This window comes from Carassius gibelio, chromosome A9 (assembly GCF_023724105.1).
Source record: "Carassius gibelio isolate Cgi1373 ecotype wild population from Czech Republic chromosome A9, carGib1.2-hapl.c, whole genome shotgun sequence".
NCBI classification, from domain to species: domain Eukaryota; kingdom Metazoa; phylum Chordata; class Actinopteri; order Cypriniformes; family Cyprinidae; genus Carassius; species Carassius gibelio.
This window is the reverse complement of record NC_068379.1, coordinates 29,762,603-29,782,699: the sequence shown is the minus strand read 5'-3', so window position 1 is coordinate 29,782,699 and position 20,097 is coordinate 29,762,603. Positions and strand designations below refer to the sequence as shown.

The 20,097-nt window shown below is 37.2% G+C and overlaps 1 protein-coding gene across 3 annotated transcripts in view; it reads right to left on the bottom strand.

Moving 5' to 3' along the window:
- The window catches only part of znf385b (zinc finger protein 385B), a 116,118-nt gene that overhangs the window by 50,105 nt on the left and 45,916 nt on the right, over window positions 1-20,097 (bottom strand). Inside the window, exon 1 of one of the 3 annotated variants that reach the window (XM_052606764.1) lies at window positions 5,414-5,585. The exons of the other annotated variants lie outside the window; for them this stretch is intronic. Coding sequence (XP_052462724.1) covers window positions 5,414-5,423 — 10 coding nt within the window. The 5' untranslated portion in view covers window positions 5,424-5,585. Of the gene's footprint in view, window positions 1-5,413; window positions 5,586-20,097 lie in introns of those variants that run through there. 3 annotated transcript variants of the gene reach the window in all.

The window sequence follows — 20,097 nt, the reverse complement described above, 5'->3', positions numbered from 1 at the left end:
AGTATATGTTTGTGGAATAATTTACAATGGTTTTGAATGCGACTCAACCGATCAGAATCAAGGACTGGAACTATCCGTTTACATTTTTAAAGCTACGGTCACACAAGATCGCACTCCATTACTTCCATTCATTAACATGCATAAGTTGTACACCAGAAATGCAAGAAGTTTTTTTTAAGGAGAAGTTTTGGTATCCGCTGGGTACCAAAGCTGATCGGTTAATTAAAAAATCTAAATGAAGACATCTATTTAACCAAAAGAGGATCTAAGCAACAACAGAACACACAAACTTAAAAGCTAACTTTGGACCCCATGTGATTTAAAAAACATATTTGGAAAAGCTGCTCAATGAAACCCCCAGAAAACTCCTAAGCGTCATGAATAAAAACAACAGTAATGTCTGGTTTAGCGAGAAGCACTGACAATTAAAAACTCCCCAAAAGTGCAATTAGATGCAGAGATTTATGACACTGTAATGTTTGGAAAAGTGGGAGATCACAAAACTCAAACAATCGTTAAGTCACCAACATCTGTTATGCAAAGAACAATAACAAGATCATTAAACCGGGCTGTCATGGGATCACAGGCACACGACTCGGGGAGCATGTTTCATTATTCACACTAAGAACAAACCCTGTCACATTCAGCGAGCCGAGCGGCAAGACCCCCTGTTGGAAACAGATCTGCATTAACAAACCTCCCGTAAAGTGCGAGTGATTCAATTAGGGCTGCACGTGTTCACCTGATTGCTGAATAAAAGCATCAGCCGGCCAGGATCAAATGACACATTTTTGCTTTTCATGCGGTTCGGGATAAGCCAACACGGTATCCGAGTTTGCTTTTAACAAAAGAACGGTCAAAAATGGTAATGGAAATACCACTCTCTTAAGAGTACACTCAGCTTTGCTGCGACAAATGTGCTCGTATCCAAACGCAACTCTCTTGCTGTGCAAATTACTTTAAAAAGTGATTTTACCAGCGGCAGTACTTGTTGTTTCAGCTCTGAGGTTTCCATGGAGACTAAGGAACAGCAGGAACAGGAGAACCTCTTGTCACGCTCAAGCCCAAACTTCGTCCCTAATGCTTGTTTCCAAGTAACAACATCTCTCTCTTTAGTAACAACATCCCTTGAGCAGACAGACACAGAGACAGACAGACAGACCGAATGCCCCCTCTGGCCACCGGTGTTAATGTGCTTTGGGTGTTGTTTTTGTCAAAGAATCTCAAATGCCTGCAAAAAGCCAGCTCTGAGCGTTGGCAACTTGGCATGCCACTCCAAAACCCCAAGGGCTGGTTTGAAATGTACCTTGCGTTGGCCCCAGTAGGTTTGCTCCCGCGCCACGTGGGCCTATGCTCCAAATGACTTCTCTCTCGCTCTCCCCAATGTATTCTCTGATTTTACTTTATCAAACAATATTGGGCATTAATATTCAGTGCAGTGAGAAGCATAGAAGCGCATGCAAATCAAATCCTGTCAAGGGGATTATTGTGTCTCTCAAAGCTATGGCTGACACATTCGCTATGTACGTCTGCCGTGCCATTCCTTCCGGCCAGGAGTTACGCTTTTGCGTCAATTAAAACCAAAACAGCGGCTTTATTAACCTAAGGTCAATGAAAGAGGCCTGTAGATTTATCACTGTTACTGCTGACAGTGTTGTTTGCTATAACAAATGTTTGCAATTACGATTATTCGCAGTGAAGCGTGGAAGAGCGCTTCGACTCTAATTACAGATAAGAGACCAGGTCCACAAATGGTGACCAGGGTAATTGTCATGCATATCAGTGCAGTCTACCATGGCAACACAAGGCACTTGGTACCTGCAAACTTATTTCCCTTAATGATCTGGAAATATTTTGAAACAATGGACCTCAGAGTTTTGCTTGTTTTGCATATTGATGGATCTGAGCTTAAAGGGGCAGTCCACCCACAAATAAAGATTCAGTCACTATTCACTTAACCTTATGTCATTCTAAACCTGAATGTGTTCTTTCTTATGTGGAACACAAATTATGATATTTTCAGGATCCAAACAGCAATGTACCCCAGTGGCATTCATTTTATGGACCAAAAAAAAACAAAACTGATTGTATTGTTAAAAGTGGGTGATATAAACCAGAATGAAGCCAGATGTTTGAAGAAAAGGAGTTTGGTGACATAACAGAAAAATTAATTTCAGAGGTGAAGCAAAAATACATTTAACATTTAAACCTTAAAAATGTTATTCAGCAAGGACACATTAAATTGGCCAACAGTGAAGACTTTCACAGTTGTACAAAATAGCTATTTCAAATAAATGCTGTTATTTAGAACTTTCTATTCATTAAATAATCTTGAAAAACACATATTACAAAATTCACACAAATAATAAAATAGCTGAATTATTATTATTATTATTATTATTATTATTATTATTATTATTATTATTATTATTGAGCATCAAATCAGCATATCAAAATTATTTCTGAAGGATCAGGTGGCACTGAAGACTGGAGTAACGATGCTGAAAAATTAGCGTTGATATCACCGGAATAAATTAAATTTTAACATATATTAAAACTAAAAGTGTGTGTGTGTGGGGTGGGGGGGGGGGGTACAATTACATTCAAAATTGTTTAAACTGTTAAAGAGTTGGATTCTCGTGCTAAGCATGGACAAAGTTTCAAAAGACAAAGTATTTCTGTCCCAAAAATCTTACTTCCGGGTCCGAGTTTCAGAGAGTTTTTCTGATCATGGCTCTTCATGATGTAGACGAGGGTGAAACTCCTTATATGGGCATATCTCCCGGAAAATCGCACCCACGCATGCATCGACCCAAGCTAGAGTGAGATCGCACCCATCAAACGAGCTTCATCCAGCGGTACGCGCTGCATGAGACTTGCTCAGGGAGAATGTCTCCAAAGAAGTGTGTTTTTGGTTGAAATAATTTTTTATTATTTCTTTCATTGGTCAGCTTCCTAAAAAACCCAGCATTATGTAAACAGTTTGTTTTTCCGGGGCAGCAACGGAGTTTCACAAGTGTGTTTGTTGACAAGCTTTTATAAAAAAGGCCCAGTTCGACGCTGGATTTGCTAATCATTTGATACTGAAAGATGGAGCCTTCCCACCTCTAAAAGATCCCAGTCATGATTCAGAACTGCAGACAGTAAGTGAAATAGCATCAAATGTCTTTTTTGTTGGCGTTCGGTGCTCAAGTGCTCATCACTCTTAAGCTCCACCCACAGCGTGCCTCCAGGAGCATGGCCTTTTCTGGAGAGAATCATAAAGCTGTATTTTCTTTTATAAACTATGATAAAACTAAAGACTTTTTGGAGATATGAAGGAAGCAGTACTAATCTATAGGTACTCAAGATTAACATGAGATTGGGTGAAACTGTGTGTTATGCCCCCTTTAAGATATAACAATTGCACAACTGGCCAACAGGGCAGCACAACAGGACTGGAGGGAATCATATTAAGATGATATAATCTGTCTCATGAAGATATAGCAAGCCAAAGAGCATTCCTTCTTTCAACACTCAACTATCAGATTCCTCTGACAGAAAGAGGAAACGCCGTGTGAGAGAGAGAGAGAGAGAGAGAGAGAGAGAGAGAGAGAGAGAGAGAGAGAGAGAGAGAGCACGCTTCTTACTTATTCTTAGATTAACAAAACCTCTTTTTGCTCACAGGGGATGTTGCTCAAATACAGTGCTTCAGTATTTTAATATACACATATACGCATATACACCAATTTAAGAAATCAGATTATGCAAATGCCTCTTCAATGAGAGACATTGTTTTCTGATATCAAATGATGTAGAATCTGCATTGAAACATTATTTTGGGTATATGGAATGTCGTGAATGTTTGAATATATCCGTGTGGGTATAAACACTTCTAAAAATGGTAGGAGTGGGTGAACATTCCTGGATGAAAAACTAAAACAGTTTTTGATTAGTATTCTGTATTGAGCAACTGATGAGATCAGAAGTCATGTACTACACCTCCACACTGTGCAAAGAACATGATGCACTTGTTCGAAAGAGAGAAAGCTGAGAGAAAATATATAAATACATACCACAGGGGAAAAAACGATGTATTAAATGTATTTTTTTTAATGACAAATTAAACAAAATAATTAAATTAAATGTTAAAACTAAATAAAATATAATAAAATAAAAAGATAAAATAAAACATAACAAAATGTTCATCAGTTGTTTTGGGAAAATAAAAAGGAGTTACAACAAGTTTTTTTTTTGTGTGTAAACTGTCATTAAACCACAAATGCTGCCAAACTATAAACTATGTGATTTCTGTGCCACTAATGCCATCCAATAAATTTTGTTTTCAAACAGGTTTCCATTAGCACACACAGTCTTCCATAATCCAATAGATCGTCTCACCCAAACTCATGCCATGCTATGTCAAGATACTTAAACAAACAGCACAATGTTTTGATATAGCCACAGAGCCACAGTGTTTACTCTTTTCGGTCAAATCACCCCATAAATGGCTTACTTACAGTCTCTGCACATTAAAATGGGGCATAAAGTATTTGAATGTTAAATGCAAAACTCTGCACTGAACTTGTTTCTTTAAGTCGCTCCATTAGTGCAATGGAGCTGCAAGCTTAAAGAAACTGCTAAAGTTCTGGCAAAAGAATGAGCCCCCCAGGTCTTCTCCACGGGGGGCTTCAGGAGACTGGCACACAGCCGCACAGCGACCTTCTCTGAAATATGGCACTGCGTTAGTACTTCACTGAACGAGGCGCTCCTTGGAGAGGTTTTCCATCGCGCTCGTATCAATGAGCTTTTGAAGGAGCCCCATACCTCATGAACACCCACACGTTTGGCGGTTGAGCGTGTGAGCCGCAATGTCATGCTACGAGGGTGATCAGAACACGTTCAGAGCGTGTAGGTGTGAGTATGACATGAAAAAATTCAGGATAAAATATGTTCAGCATGAAAATAATTGAGGAGAACTCAATCAAGTGTGTCAAAAAAGCCAACAAGTTATGACAAAACTATACATCTGGAAATACAGTAAGCCGTCAGGTATTACACTATCAAATGTCTGATCTTTAAATGAATTATTAATTGTCTTTATTGCAATAAGGATACAGTCAGGCTGTTTAGAGAAGTTAACGTCAGCCTAAGGTGTCGCGCTGTATTATTGATGGCACGAACTTAAACCCACATAAACAAAATGATGGTGCTAACAGGATCTCTTAGATAAATCCAGAGCACAGTTGTATTTCAAAGCTCAGTTCCCCTGGCAAACAAACGGCAAAACGAAACAGAAATAATCTCAAGCCGCTTTCAACTACATATCTGGTTTGAAGGCAGGTCCGTTCTGACACATTCTTTCAGATGTTTACCACTGTGCTGCACGGGAAAAGAAGCATGCAGATGAATGGATGTCGTAAACCGTACTCACCTAAGAGCATGGTGGTTTAGGCGCAGCTGGTGAGGGTTTCTGTGCCGGTCAAGCTCACTGATGAAGCTCTCGTGCAGTACAGCGCTGTCAGAGAGAGAATACACTCTGAACGTGTGCTGCTCTTAACGGAGACGAAGTGGAGAGAGAGAGAGAGAGAGAGAGAGAGAGAGAGAGAGAGAGTCGACAGATGCGGCTCCCACAGTCCCTCTGAGCTTGAAGAAAAAGGGAAAATCTGGGTCGCTGCGCTCTGGATGTGGCATGCGAAGCTGTGTAAAATCAGCAGAGCAGCTGATCAGACGGGGTTTTGGCCGATCTGCTTTGGAAATCGTGCACCTGGCTGTGATTCAGGAAACTGGATGGCGTAAATCAGGGGCAACCCCAGGCTCACTTTGTAAATGCTGAAACACAGACTCGTCACTCAGACGATGTACAAAGAGTCAGCGTTGGAGAGTGAGTGCTATAAAGTAGAATTCTGTTCTACAATAAGTCGTCACTGTCACTTTTGATCAACTTCATTTCACACAGCCGACTTGAAATTTCCTTAAAAAAATAAATAAATAAAACACGGTCTTTACATTTTTAATCAGTAATATATATATTTACGCTACTTTGCAAAAAAAGACTGATTAAAAAATGCTAAATATACTGTATAAAGTATGTGGTTTATTGAAATCTCAGATCAGTGCTTATATAAATATGTGTGTCTGAAAGAAATCCAGCAACCTTGACAATGTACAGACCCAGTAAATAGAACTAAACAACAGAAACCTCTGAACAGAATCACACGTCAGCCACCGAGATAAGCGACAGCGCCTACAATGAAAACTAAATAAAATCATGTCTGAGCTGCAGCAATGTGCCGCATTTGCAGAGAAATCATAATGTGATTCTGTCATAGCAGTGCCCCGTGTGCAAATACACCAGGATCGCAAACGAAACCAGATCCGCGCTCAGAGAAAACATCCGACCACACAGTGACTTCATGAAGGAATCGCTCTGAACATGTACAAATAAATACACAGGTGGAGAGGAGGTGCAAACATCTGTGAGTGGGCTTTTTTCAGGTCTCCAAGCCCTTCATCTGGTATCAAGTTTCCTAGGGAACATTTTGAAAGAAATTATCTTGGGATCAAGTTACTCTTCTGGCTCGCGATGAGTGCAAGACCGCACATTCATGAATACAATGGTCCGTGGCATGTAAATCCAAGGGCTTACAAAGGAGAGATAGAGAGACTGGCAAGGGTTGCAGCAGAGGAAATGTCAAAATGAGATTACATTCAACCACTCCTACTTTCACACAACCTTGTTTTTGAAGTGCCTACATCTGGTTTGCGACCTAAACGTTCAACCTGAATGGAAACTTGTAATCGCTGTCCAATCGGACATACCAGAAGTATTATTTTAGTGTCTTAGATTAGGCTGCAGAGTCCATAAGAGTTCCATTGAGCTGACAAACCTGTCACAGCAGCAATTTTCATTTCCTTTTCAGCAGAAATCCATTTCGGAGAACAACGGTTTGCACAACAATGCTTCGCACTTCTCCGAACACCGCTGTCCTGATCAACATGACAAATGTTCCAGTGTCCAGTCCGTGCCTGTGGAGCCGAGGAGGTTATGATGGGTTATTGCACCCCCCCCCCCCCCCACCCAATACCCCCCCGGAGGTGCTGATATGATTTATAGGAACAGGGACGGCGGCATCTGTTTGCAGCATTTCAGCAACTGAAAGTTTGTGTCCATCTCTGGTTACAGAGCTGGATTGAGAGGCCTTACAAGCGCTGATCACTTAGCAGACTGCCTCCATTACCTTCCGAAATCTACTCTAACCTTTCTCTGTTTACAACAACATGCAAAGCTAAGGGGGAACTATAAATATAGGAAGCATATCAAGGATTCTTTCCATTGACAATACAATGCAGTCTTGAATTCAGAGTGTTGCATAGAGTGAAGTTCGCTTCTGCCCCGAAAATAAACTACTTTAAGGTGCTGTATGTAAGTTTTCAATTGAAAAAAAAAATTCCTCTCCAATATTTTTAATTTGGACTGCAATACCTAGTTCAACCACTCGGACATACAGCACCTTTAATTGGATAGTTTACTCCAAAATGAAAATTCTGTCATTTTTATGCCCCCCATCCTTCCAAACCCACAAGACTTTGGTTAATCGTCGAAACACAAATTGAGAAATTTTTAATGGACCACTCTGGTTTCTGTCACTCCATTGAAAATCCAGGTAACCAAAACTTAGATCTTTCAAAAAAATAAAAATAAATCCAAGACTCCGTAAAACAAATCTAGAACTAACTGATCTAATATTTATATTGTATTTTATTATTTTAATTAACACAATTTTTAGATTTTATAGTTTTAAAAGTAGACATTTAACCACTCCATTTCACCTTTGTGCTAGACATTCATTGAGGAGTGCGGCCCTAAGCCCTAGTTTGGACTGTCATCATTCTACAGGATAGTATAGGAATCTATAAATTCCTATAAATTATTATCTGAATAAATTAAAAACAGAATAAATTGTTATATTTAAAACTAAACAAAGAAAAGTGTATTTGCTCAATTATACATCTTATTATACATCTTATTATCTGACCTAATTAACTAAACCTAATCTTATTGACTTAAGTAAACAGCAAACTGGTTAATTAAATGTTAATTTCTGTCTATTTGTAGTTGAAAATTGTTTCTACACCAATTTATATATATATATATATATATATATATATATATATATATATATATATATATATATATATATATAATTTTTTTTTGTTTTTTTTTGCAGTGCAAACAACAGCTAAAAAAAAGCCAAAGATTATATGGAAAACAGCTGTTTGAAGATGTTGCTCTAGATATAACAGATCTTACCTATACTTGAACAAAACTAGTCGTTTCTGAAATTTTTAAACAATAATATTAATAAAAAACTATAAATACTAAGACATCAGTGTTATTATTTGTTCTAATTTATTTGTTTGAATTTATTATTATTGTTTAACAGAGGAGAAGAAAGCAATAAATGCATAAATATTATTATTATTAGCCTTTAAATGTTTAAATACAAATATGAAAGAATATGAATATCAGGCACTAAAGGATGATGCACATTAAGCAATTATGATTTCAGGTCAACTTTATGGTGCGGTTGTGTGAGTCTGAGGTGGTTCTCATTTAAAGAATAACTGAAGAGAGCCATGGTAAAACTCTGACATGCTTGCGTCTGGAACACAGAGGAAAAACCCTTCAGGCCTTTCCGATTTCACACAGTTCAGAATTTCACAATGTTTTATTGCTTTCTCTCCGGGCATTAGATCAGAATGACAGACACTACTAAGATTCCACTTCTGCAAGTTCACATTTTCCCAATTTGAAGATTTATTCCCTGCTGTCTTCACGCTCTTGGACACATCGCACGTTGGGAATCTCTGCAGCCGGGGCACAAATATTTCACTCAACATGGCTGGTTGCCTCTACCAGACTGTAAATCAAATAAGCTCACGAGACAATAGAAAATCTGCTTAAGGAAGTCCAAATAAAAGATGTTAGACACATTGCACTAATGAACTCCGGTGTGGATTGCATACCTCAATGGGAAAGCCCAATCCCAGAATCACTTGGTGCGGTTGCTGGCTCTATCAGGATTCTTCTGCACATTAGACATCAAAACACGTTGGAATGTGGACTGCCTGGTCTGTCTCTTTAATTTCTTTCAGCCCTCCCCTTGGGGCAGTCTATCTAGCTATCTTTATCTCTTACTATCCTGTTCTCTTGACCCCTCCTGAATCTTCCAGAGTCCTTCACCTCCCTTTGTTTCTCCTTAAACTGCTTTATTTTAGGACTTCTTCTGAGGACCTTATCGAAGCTAGGAGCCAATCTCTCTGTGAGAGCTCCTTCTCATGTCAATACAGTGCTGATTGAATTACCGGTCGGGTACTGGTTGTTTGTCATCGCCATTTGAGCTGCAACCCCACAGTGACTGGAATGATCACTCGTGTCAGGTGCTGCACAACTGCTTAATCCTGCTGTGATTTCTTCAGGCCGGGGCTGGGGTGAAATACAATCCCAATCGTGCCCCTGAGGCTGTGGAAACATGGGGCATGAGAATAGAAAAGGCAATTTGCGGAATTGCTGTAGCTGTCTGATACTGTAAAATCTCTCTTCGAAGCCATTGATTAATATAATTCGTAATTTTTGTGCAAGATTTGGGTGTTCACTGACATTTAAAGGGGTCGTATCATGCATTTTAAATAATCATTACATATTTCCCATTGAGATAAACTTACAAAAAGCTTGACGCATCTCACAACATCTCAAACTGTGCTCCGATTGGTAAGTTCAAAAGTCTCCAAGCAAAAGCGGAATGACATTAAATAGCAATTGAAAAATAAAAATAGGCGTAAATAAATAAATAGTTATACTGTTAAATTGATCTGCCTCTTAAATACATAAAAGTTCACCCTCTAAAGACTTTTTTTTTTTACCCAAAACAGTCATGATTTAGTTTACAATGACCATTTCTTATCCTCTTTCTGAATCTTAGCACTAAACAAGTGTTTTTATTTAATCTTTTTTTTTTTTTTTTTTTTTTTTTTTTTGGTGCTGGCCCTTTAAGACTTTTGTAAAAAACTCTGTGTTCACTCACAAAAGAACAGGTTCGTTCCAAAAGCCCCATTCTTCAGTATCAGCCTCTTCAAAGCCTGAATTACACGGTGAATAAGGGGCACATTCTATTAACACTAAATCTTGTTAATAGAATGTGCCCCTCAAACTGTTAAGGTCAGACGTTCAATCATCAGTAATTCTGTTAAATTTGAGTTGCAAAAAATACGAAAAATCTGCAGGTGCTAAACATAGTCAGGATTAACACAAATAAAAGCAAGTAAATAAGATAAATTTAATAACTGCTGTTCACATACATATATATATATATATATATATACACACATTTTAGTTTTGCACTGTGGGGAGAGTTCTATGGTTTGAAACTTTCATTATGTTTTGGTAGTACAATAAACTCTTTTATCTCATAAGATCAAGGGAAAATTGATCCCTCATGAAATGACCCCTTTAATAGATTGCCATCTCATTGCTGAGCTTCACATTATATTATCTGTGATGTTTTGAAAATAATGACTTGCTTCATTTCAAGTATGTTTGTATTCATTACCAAATACGACCAGTCATGCCAAAATCTGAATGAGGTCAAGGGAATTCCTCGAGTTCAATACAGCATCTGTGGCATACACTACCAACCTACAGTCTGGAGTCAGTGAATTTTCTTTAAAATACTTTTATGTTCATCAAGGCTGCAAATACAGTAAAAACAGTAACACTGTAAAATGAAAAATACATTTTTTCTATGTTAAAATATTTTAAAATGTATTCTATTCCTGTGATTTTAACATTCATCCTGGTGCCCCATGGACCTCAACTGTGAGTGCATTATTGTAAACACAATTTTCATCTGTTTTTACAAATGGAGCAATGAGAAATTATTTGTGTAGTAAGCAGAGCTTAACTTGTATTGCACATGGAAAGTTACATCAATAGTAAAAAACTGAATCATACTCTAATAGTGTACACATTTGAAGCTTTTGAAGTAAGAATATCAAATTCATTTAAACGCCTCGCTACATCGGCACAGCCGTGTCCCAGAGGCCTGCTGGGAAATTCTCTGAAGAACAGTAGCTACAGGCCTCTATTGTTACACCGCTAAAATGCCTCAAGAGTGAATGGTGCTACAATATTCCCAATCTGATTGGTTTTAATCTTGCTTGTAGAGTTAATTCATTCAATAATTGGCTCTTAAAAATGTCAGTCTACCCAGCTGCTACCCAGAGGCTTCTCAGGGAAAATTCTGTCTAGTGTTGGAAGGGCGACGGCATCGCACCATCAGAGGAGGCTAATCAAAAATAGATTAGAGGGACTTCAGATCAAGTCTTTTCCAAATAAAGGCTCAAATACGCCTTGAAGAGACTGGCATGATGATTCTTTTAGAGCAGAACCATGTTTTATTCTGCCATGCCAATTTCAAAAATTAGGTTGCCACTCTCAGGGGAATTTCCATACACTTATCTTCGCTCATGAGCAAGAGGAACATGTTAACGAGTGGTGTATGTGGCCAGTCATTATTTGGAGGTGGATATGAGGCCAGTTAAGGATTTACCTTCTGCTTGTGAAGAACTGTGTACTTCATTGCACAATGGACAAGCCAAGCTATCATTTTCCATCTGGACTTTTCTTCCAGCAAGATGTCCTTCATGCTAATTTTCTTTCCTTCCAAACACTTCTCAACTTGATCACTGCATTATACTCCTTATGCCTAACTCCTGCTGGAGCTCTGTAATGGCCACCACTGCCAGGTTCATAAAAAGTCCATCTGTAAAGATTTTTTTTATAGAGGAAGAAGCCCTGATGTCTCTTGGTTTCCTGATTTTTTGTCTTCTTTGTTCTTTAGATCCATCGACTAAATCACATCCTTAAAGGGACAATTACTGAAATATCATCAGCGTTAGATTAGCTCTGTGTCAGAATGAATTATCCTGGCAATGAATACAAAAGTCGGCCCTTTTTAAAGTTAGAAGTACAATCACTGGGCCAACCTACAAAGGACTTCCTGACCTCTTATAAAACTACACGCAATTCCCAGTTTTAAAGACCACAGAGCAATAAAGGCTAAATTGCAACCTGTAATGAACTGGGAGCCGATGAAAAGAGGTAATAAAAGGAGCTCCCAATATCAATTTACAATAATGATGACAACATGACTTCCCAGAGTCTCTACCAACGCAATCATGGCTGTCATGTTTCAATGGTAAAACTAGTTCAGGGCTCAACAAAACCACATTTTCTGTTTACTTAAATTAAGTATTTTTTATTTATTTATTTGACTATTTTGCACCTTTTATTTTAAGTTTCACAAATAAAATGCTTGTACACACATACATACATACATAAATATATACACATATATGTATGTGTGTGTGTACATGCATTTTATTTTTTAGGTATACAAAATGTATAGTATAAAAAATATGTATATAATTTTTTTATCATAGTTAATAATTATATATATATATATATATATATATATATATATATATATATATATATATATATATATATATATATATATATATTTATTTATTTAAAACAGGCTTTGATGTGAAAACCAGCAAACCTGATCTGAACGCTCGTGCTGGAGATATACAACTAATTACAGGAGCGTGTTTACTGATGAGATGCGCATGAAAATCAAATTCGATTTTTTTGCACAGTCCTAGATTCTTTCTTATATGGAACACAAAAGGGAAGCATTTTTTACATGCTTATATTTAAAAAGGTCTTCTTAAAAGTATCATAAACATCTATTTTAACTCTGAAATGGTGACAATACTTTCATTTTTGGATAAACTGTCCCTTTCAGACTCAACTCTATTGCTTAGGATTGTTTCTACAAAACAGCAAATCATGGGAAAGCTATCAATTGTACATCATAAAAGCATAAACATACGCTAAGTGAGTTCATGTTTATGTTGCAGTGCTACAAAGGACATCAACAATGGTGGACAGACATGTTCCCCGGAGAGTCAGACGTTTCATTAGACTAATGGTACAATAATTACTTCCCACTTGAATCTAGCAAGTTGCAGAAGAAAGCTTGGAGACCCAACAGCATGGGATGGAAAACAGGTGCCGATTCTGGGGGCTTTTGTCTTCTTTTTCTATCAGCTCCCAATTCATCAGCTAACCTAATCCATGTGTAACACTTATTGGAAGGATGAAAATGAGGTTTGACGTGAGGCTTGGAAATGTGATCCAGGGCCAAAAAGTACAATCCTCTAAAATCCAGCTGCAGGTTTTCGCAATGACATCATCTCCGAATAACATCGTTTTAGGAAAAATGATTCCAGATAACCCTTGGAGTGAGTTTCCAAGGGAAACCACAACTATTGGCTTTCTCTTGTGGACTTTGATTGGAATTTACATCCAAGAATTTATTATACACCTCTCCGGCATTGCAGAGACTCCACTTATTCTCAGAAAAATTCAGCATTTCCAGAATATTTAAAACAGGTTTTCGGTTAGGCACCTTTTTTTTTTTTTTTTTTTTTACTAATTGCAGCCCTAGCTCATTTGTTTCCTTAGACTAAATTAAACTAAAAAGACTTTACTAGTTTAGTTAACTTTTTTAATATCCTTGCAGTTCACTATTTACCCCCACTCCCTTACTGTAGTGAAGCAAGTCAGAAAAAGGACAGTATATTAATATACTTGCTTAGTTTAAGAATTTGGTTTATTTTTACACAAGAAATCTTCCATAGTGTACCTGTAGTTCACCCAAAAATATTAATTCATTCAACATATACTAACCTTTGTATATGTACCTCCAGACCTGTGAATTTTCTTTTATCAATGGAAAACAAATGATAATATTTTGTAAAAAATAAAAAAGAGCAATCAAAGTCAATGGGGTCCACCATTGACTTTCAAAATATGTTCTTTTCAGATGAACTGTCCCTTTAAGAGTACTGTATGTTAGTCTAGTCATGCCCCCTATAAGTTTTATTGGGCATAACGCTTCTGTTTAGGTTGATGAGGTTTTATAAGACATCCAAAGAAAACTATTCACAAGTCATGTATCTACATTTTCAAGACTGGCAGTCACGCAGAAAGCTCATGCAAAATGGTATTACTCTGGAAGAACTCAAGCTCTGGTTCAGTGAACCGAAACTTCGGGTTACATTCAAATGCACCGTAGGGAACCTGAAGTCGACACAGCCTGACAGCCAGAGCCTATAGATGCTCAGATAGCGCTTAACTCATTTTGGATGGCCACTACTGCTAAGCAATAACAAAGAGAAGCCGAATATACAAGTGCTCATTTGAATTGAGACGGTCTCAATAGACCTTCAGTTATTTTGCAGGTTATATGAACATTATCTCCTACTGCTTCCTCCAGTCATCATGCATTCAGAACGCACTACAACAGAGGCATTTCAAATGTTCACTTTATGAAAATAAAACAGTCCAGCTGCAGTGCTCACAATACCAGTGTATAAAAATATCAGATCTGCATGCATCATGTGATCTGAATTATGAAAAATAAAATATATTAGTGAGAAGCATTATAAAATCAATAAAATCTTACTAATTATAGAGCAGCCTGCAAATAGATTTATATAAAAAATGCATGGTAAGACAGTAAGGTTCATTAGTTAAAATTAGTTAACTACTATAGTTAACATTAACTAAGAACGAACAATACTTCTACAGCATTTATTAATCTTAGTTCATGTTAATTTCTTGGCTATATATAATACTCACAGTTTTATACGACTGCATGATTTTGACGTAGCACTGAAATTTTAAATGGAAACTGAAATGTTACTGACAATCCATTAACACATACATATGGAAGTAGTTGTTATCTTGAAGAAAACGGCTCCTGATTAGCTGATGATCTTCCGATTGACTAAATCCATCCATATACTGTATAGAGGTTATAAAAGGTGACTTAGTTTTATGAATAAATTCACTCTATTGTGTCTGTGATCAGCTGAAGATAAAGGCTGTAGATCCTTAATAGCTAAGCTGCCCGTTATTCAAAGCAGCTGGCCAGGTAGCAAAATCCTTTATTAACTCACCACAATAAAGACATTATCAGCAGTTCACATCCATTTGTGATATTTAAGTTGAACGCATTCAATTTAAGAACAAGAATATTTTCTTCTCATCTGACTTTTATCACTGTCTCGAGGAAGAAAGTGAAGGAAACGCATTAACAAAAGAGGTTCATTTCTCACAGTGATTTCGAGAGGAACAGTCACTGCTGCGGCACCAATGAAATATTCATCTTAACAAAACTTTAGTTGGAGGATTATGACTAAATTTGACGTTTAGAAGATTAACTAGTCCAATAGTGCAAACTGTTTAACTGAGATCTCAGTTCAAAGTTTCGAGTCTAAACAAAGGTTTTTAGCATGATAGCATTGCAGGGGTAAGCGGAGAGCCCCCGTAGCACACTTAAACAATGCTTTAGAGGGGAAAATGAGCTACGTGAGCCAGGAATTACATAACAGCGCACTAAATGGGAGAGAATGAGCTCTTCTAAATCATAACACACGTTTAGACAATCGCTGGGAGATTAATTCGTAAACCAACACAACTACTGAAACTCCTCACAAGTCAGAGAAAACTCTATGAACATTTTTAAACAAATGAACAAATTCCTTATAGAACATTGTATGTAGTCTCTCAATAAATATGAAATCATAAAAACTGCACATTGTCTCTTCACAAAGGACACAAGCTGAACACCATGTTAACACAGGCTTTGAAAAGACGGGTAACAAATGCGATTCTCTAATCCAAGGGCATCACAGGCTCTTTTGGCTATCTTGAAGAGTAAAACCTGATGCAGTAATGGCTTGCATATTGCGGAGGTCTCTTTTGACTGAGGACAAACCACACAAAAGCTTGGCAGAGTGTATGTGAACGAGCCACCAGCTGTTTCTCGCCATAATTCCACTATCAGGCATCGAGAAAAGACATCTGTGGTGAAACCATAATGCCTTAAATAAAAAAACAGAGGGGATGTTCATCGCACGCAGGTCTCTATGCTGCGGTGGAAAGAGTCATGTCAGTTTGTGAAGACACAAGACCAGTGTCACCGTGGCTCGATACGGTAACTAAATAACTAATATTACCCAATTTGATGATGTAGAACTCAAAAGATGTCAATCAAAGTGAACATAAGGTAAGGAAAAAATATCCATTAGGTAAGAACGAAAAACATTTCTAAACATAAAACAATGAATGACTGAATGTTCAGGGATAAAACAAGACTTCTTTACAAACTGTCGTCACAAGCTAAAATGCAATGAAATGCACACATTTTGAAAGAAAGTGTGCTAGAGCCAAACAGACACTATTCATGGAATCAAAACTGGATTGGAAACAAGTATTGGATTTCAATCATCCATTAGGTTTTATTTAAAACCATATATAATAACGTCTTATTGAACACCAATGTCTTTTATCGCATTGCTGCTGTCGCCATTTATGCAGTATGTCACTAAAAGTTATTTATTAGTGATTTTACCATGAATACATAGATTTTAGGTGTATTTGTGGTGAAAACTGTATGACCCTCACAAAATGTATGACTCTCGTTTGAGATTGCGTATATACACAACCAGAAATGGATCTGTGGTGATTAAATATACATTTGTAAATTCTTAATAATCAAGTAGCAGTCTTATTATATTTGTTCACATTCATAATGAGTTGTGGAAGTGTAATGTGGTAATGTGCATCAATTAACATCAGCTGTGATCTGAGACGAGTCAGATTGCGTGCACAGCGGCTCAGTAATGCAGCATCTGTATTTGCAGACTATATCAACACTGAAATCTTAATTGCTGCAGCACTACTTGAAGGTGATGAAGTAACAACATTAGAGAGAGGTATCCTCCAGAGATGCTGCAGATGAAAAGACCGAGATATAACGCTGACAGTGGCCTCGCAGGACTGTGGCAAACCCCAAAATCTGCAAAAATAAAAGAGCCTTTACCAGTTCGAGATGCTGGAGAAACCATATCTCTGCATGATTTTTTAAACTGAGGATTTGTAAAATGAAGTGACTTCAATTGATGAGGCTAATCCAGTTTAATGTAAGTAAAAAGGTGGATGAAGACTGCTGGGGAAATAAATGAAAACAGAAACTTAAAGTGAAAAATCAAAGGAACATTGGATTGGGACGTTAAATGAACGCTGCTTTCATGGTGCTTCTTAAATACTGCATATTTACTTATTTCTATAGCAGCATTTATGGCTATTGACTCACATTTTATCTCATGGCCAGTGTGCTTTTTTATGATATTCCTTCTTATGACTGCTGATAAGATGAAAAGAAGCAATTATAGGGGAATAAATCGTATGAATGAGTCTACAGAAAGGTCATGGGGAAGAAACTGCCAAGCTTAGAGCTAAAATATTAGAATTTGCTTCAAATGAAGCAGCTGAAAGTCATCTTTATCAACTGGCTCTATTCTTTTTTCCCTCCCAGATTAAGTGAAAAAAAATAGTCCTCTATATCTACTAGTAATGAGCCTTTCTCTGTGAAGATTCATGAGCCAGACAGAAAACAAATTAAGGAAGAGCAAAAAGCGATAAAAACACCTGCCACTGTCCTTTCATCTCTCTGAACCTTTAGAAAAGAGCATTTCTCTACAAAAGTAGTCCCGAGTGAGGCACATTTTGTTTGTATTTCATAAGAGTTTGAATATAGCACACAAGTCATACAGACTACATTTATTAGGATTCCTGCTTTTATGGACAGTAACAGTAAAGTAAAGTAACAGTAAAAAAAACATTTATAATGCATCCCTGGTTGAAAAAAATAATAATTTAGAAACAAAAATTCTAATTAAGATGTTACTTTCTAATTAAATAATCCTGGGAAAAAATGCATAATAGGTTCCACAAAAATATATGAAGCAGCCAACTGTTTTCAACATTGATAATAATACAAAATATTTTTTGAGAACCAAATCAGCATATTAGAATGATTTTTGAAGGATCATGTGACACTGAAGACTGGAGGAATGATGGTGAAAATTCAGGTGTCATAGGAATACATTTTATTTATTATTGTATTTTTTCAAACAAATGTCGTTTTTTTTTTCGTTCTCCTGAGGAGCCCGTTGTGGCCGCACAAGTTGCACCCACTTAAAAACGGACTTTGTTACTTTACACGAGAACACTTTGAAAAATGTAAATAACTGATCTGTTGAATGCACAGTCCCGTAACGGTGTCATTCGATTTAGTATAAAAGTGTGACCATCAGTAAAAAACGATTATCGGATAGGCTTTATTCGACTGTAATGACTACAAAATGTCCTTAGAAGACTCTCCTATTGTGTTCCAACACACAGGATTGGAACAATGTAAAGGTGAAGGTAATTAATGACAGGATTTTCATCTCTAGAAACCGTCCTCAATGCAGTAAGTTGGGAATCAGTGTTCTTGTGAAGGGAAAAAACAAAAGGACTCAGCGTGCCAAGCGATTACGGAGGAAAAGAGCCAGAGATCAGTTTGCGGCGGCTGTGTGGTCTGAAGGGAGAAATCGATTAGTGGAGCTAATAAAATCCTGCTCTTAAAGCTGGCCAACTCAGCACAGCTCTGCTGACATACAGCTCCTTTACGCCTCGTGCTTATTGATCTGCCAAGGAAGTTAAACTTCATGTGCATTGTCAGCCACACACACACACACACATGATGGTTGTAAAACACTTTCACACATCACAACAGTGTTTCTTGGAAACAAGCACACATACATCAAACTCTATGCTTCTCATATAAATATAAAACAGTGCATGAAAAGCCATTATATGAAATTAGATGGTGGTAATGAATCGAGCATTTCCCAGCACTGACAGTGATCCCACTGAATTAATGCAATAGCGTCCTTGGCATCTCGGACGGATGGTCAGCCTGCTCTCTGGTGTGTTATTGTGGTGTTTTATCTCACACAGACACCTTGACTGTCCCGATACCACATCAGGGCTAGAAACAGAAAGCAGCCAATCCTGGCAGTGAACCATAAACTGACCATTGCAATAAAAGAGCCTGTAAACAGGGGAAAGAGAGCACGGATCAAATGCAATTTCAAGCTTTCAAAGTCCACTCCAAAAACCCAAGAAGAGCTGTGTGAAGTTCAAAAGTCAGATAAGGAAAACTCATTTATTTCTGTGATACTCATTTGAAAGTGAAACTACCCTTCAGAAAATGATCCAGATTTTGTTCCAGTCATCAGCATGTCAACATAAGCAGCCTACAATCTGATTGACTACAACAAGTGTAACCTACAATATTAACTGAGAAGCAGGACCTTCAACAGAACCAGATATAACCTTTTGGGCTTAAACTGAAATGGGAACAAGTCCATTTCTGGTTGTATATGAGGTCTGATTCACCAGTCTCAATTTAAATAGACACTTGAAACACTAAAAATGCGATGTTCATGAGAATCTATAAAAAAGGGAGTCTCAGTGCAACATTCAAAGCCTAAGAATTAAAACTAAGAATTAAAAAGTGCACAATAGTAAACCAGGGGCTTATTAATTTGAGGAATATACACAATTTATCAAACAGGCCTTCCTTCAATGTTGTTTCAATGTTGAATTTCTTCAAATTGTGTTGCTCATACACAAATGAATTTGTTTTCACATTTTTTCACCACTGTCCACTGATTATATTATCTGGGAATATTATTAGGATAGTCGGGCTGTGCTACCCATAAAGAAATATGTGCCACCTTAGATTCAAATAAAAGTGACAAAACATATAAAACCACAAATATTGTATGGTAGTTTATTGTGTTTTAAAGTAAATGTTTTACTACAAAATCTATACTATAAAATGTTTTACTATAAAAATCTTATAAATAAATAATTATGGATAGAACTGTGTGCCCACCTTCAATTAATTAAATAAATAAATAGTATGCTTATCATGAAAATAATAATAATAACAATCATAATATCCAAGCACAGGATAGTTGTATGTGTTTAATGCCATGCCAACAACCAATTAGCATTATACTGTGGCTACGACATGATTAGTCACAGTCACAGCTCAGGTCATTGTCTCAAAGACACCACCAAGA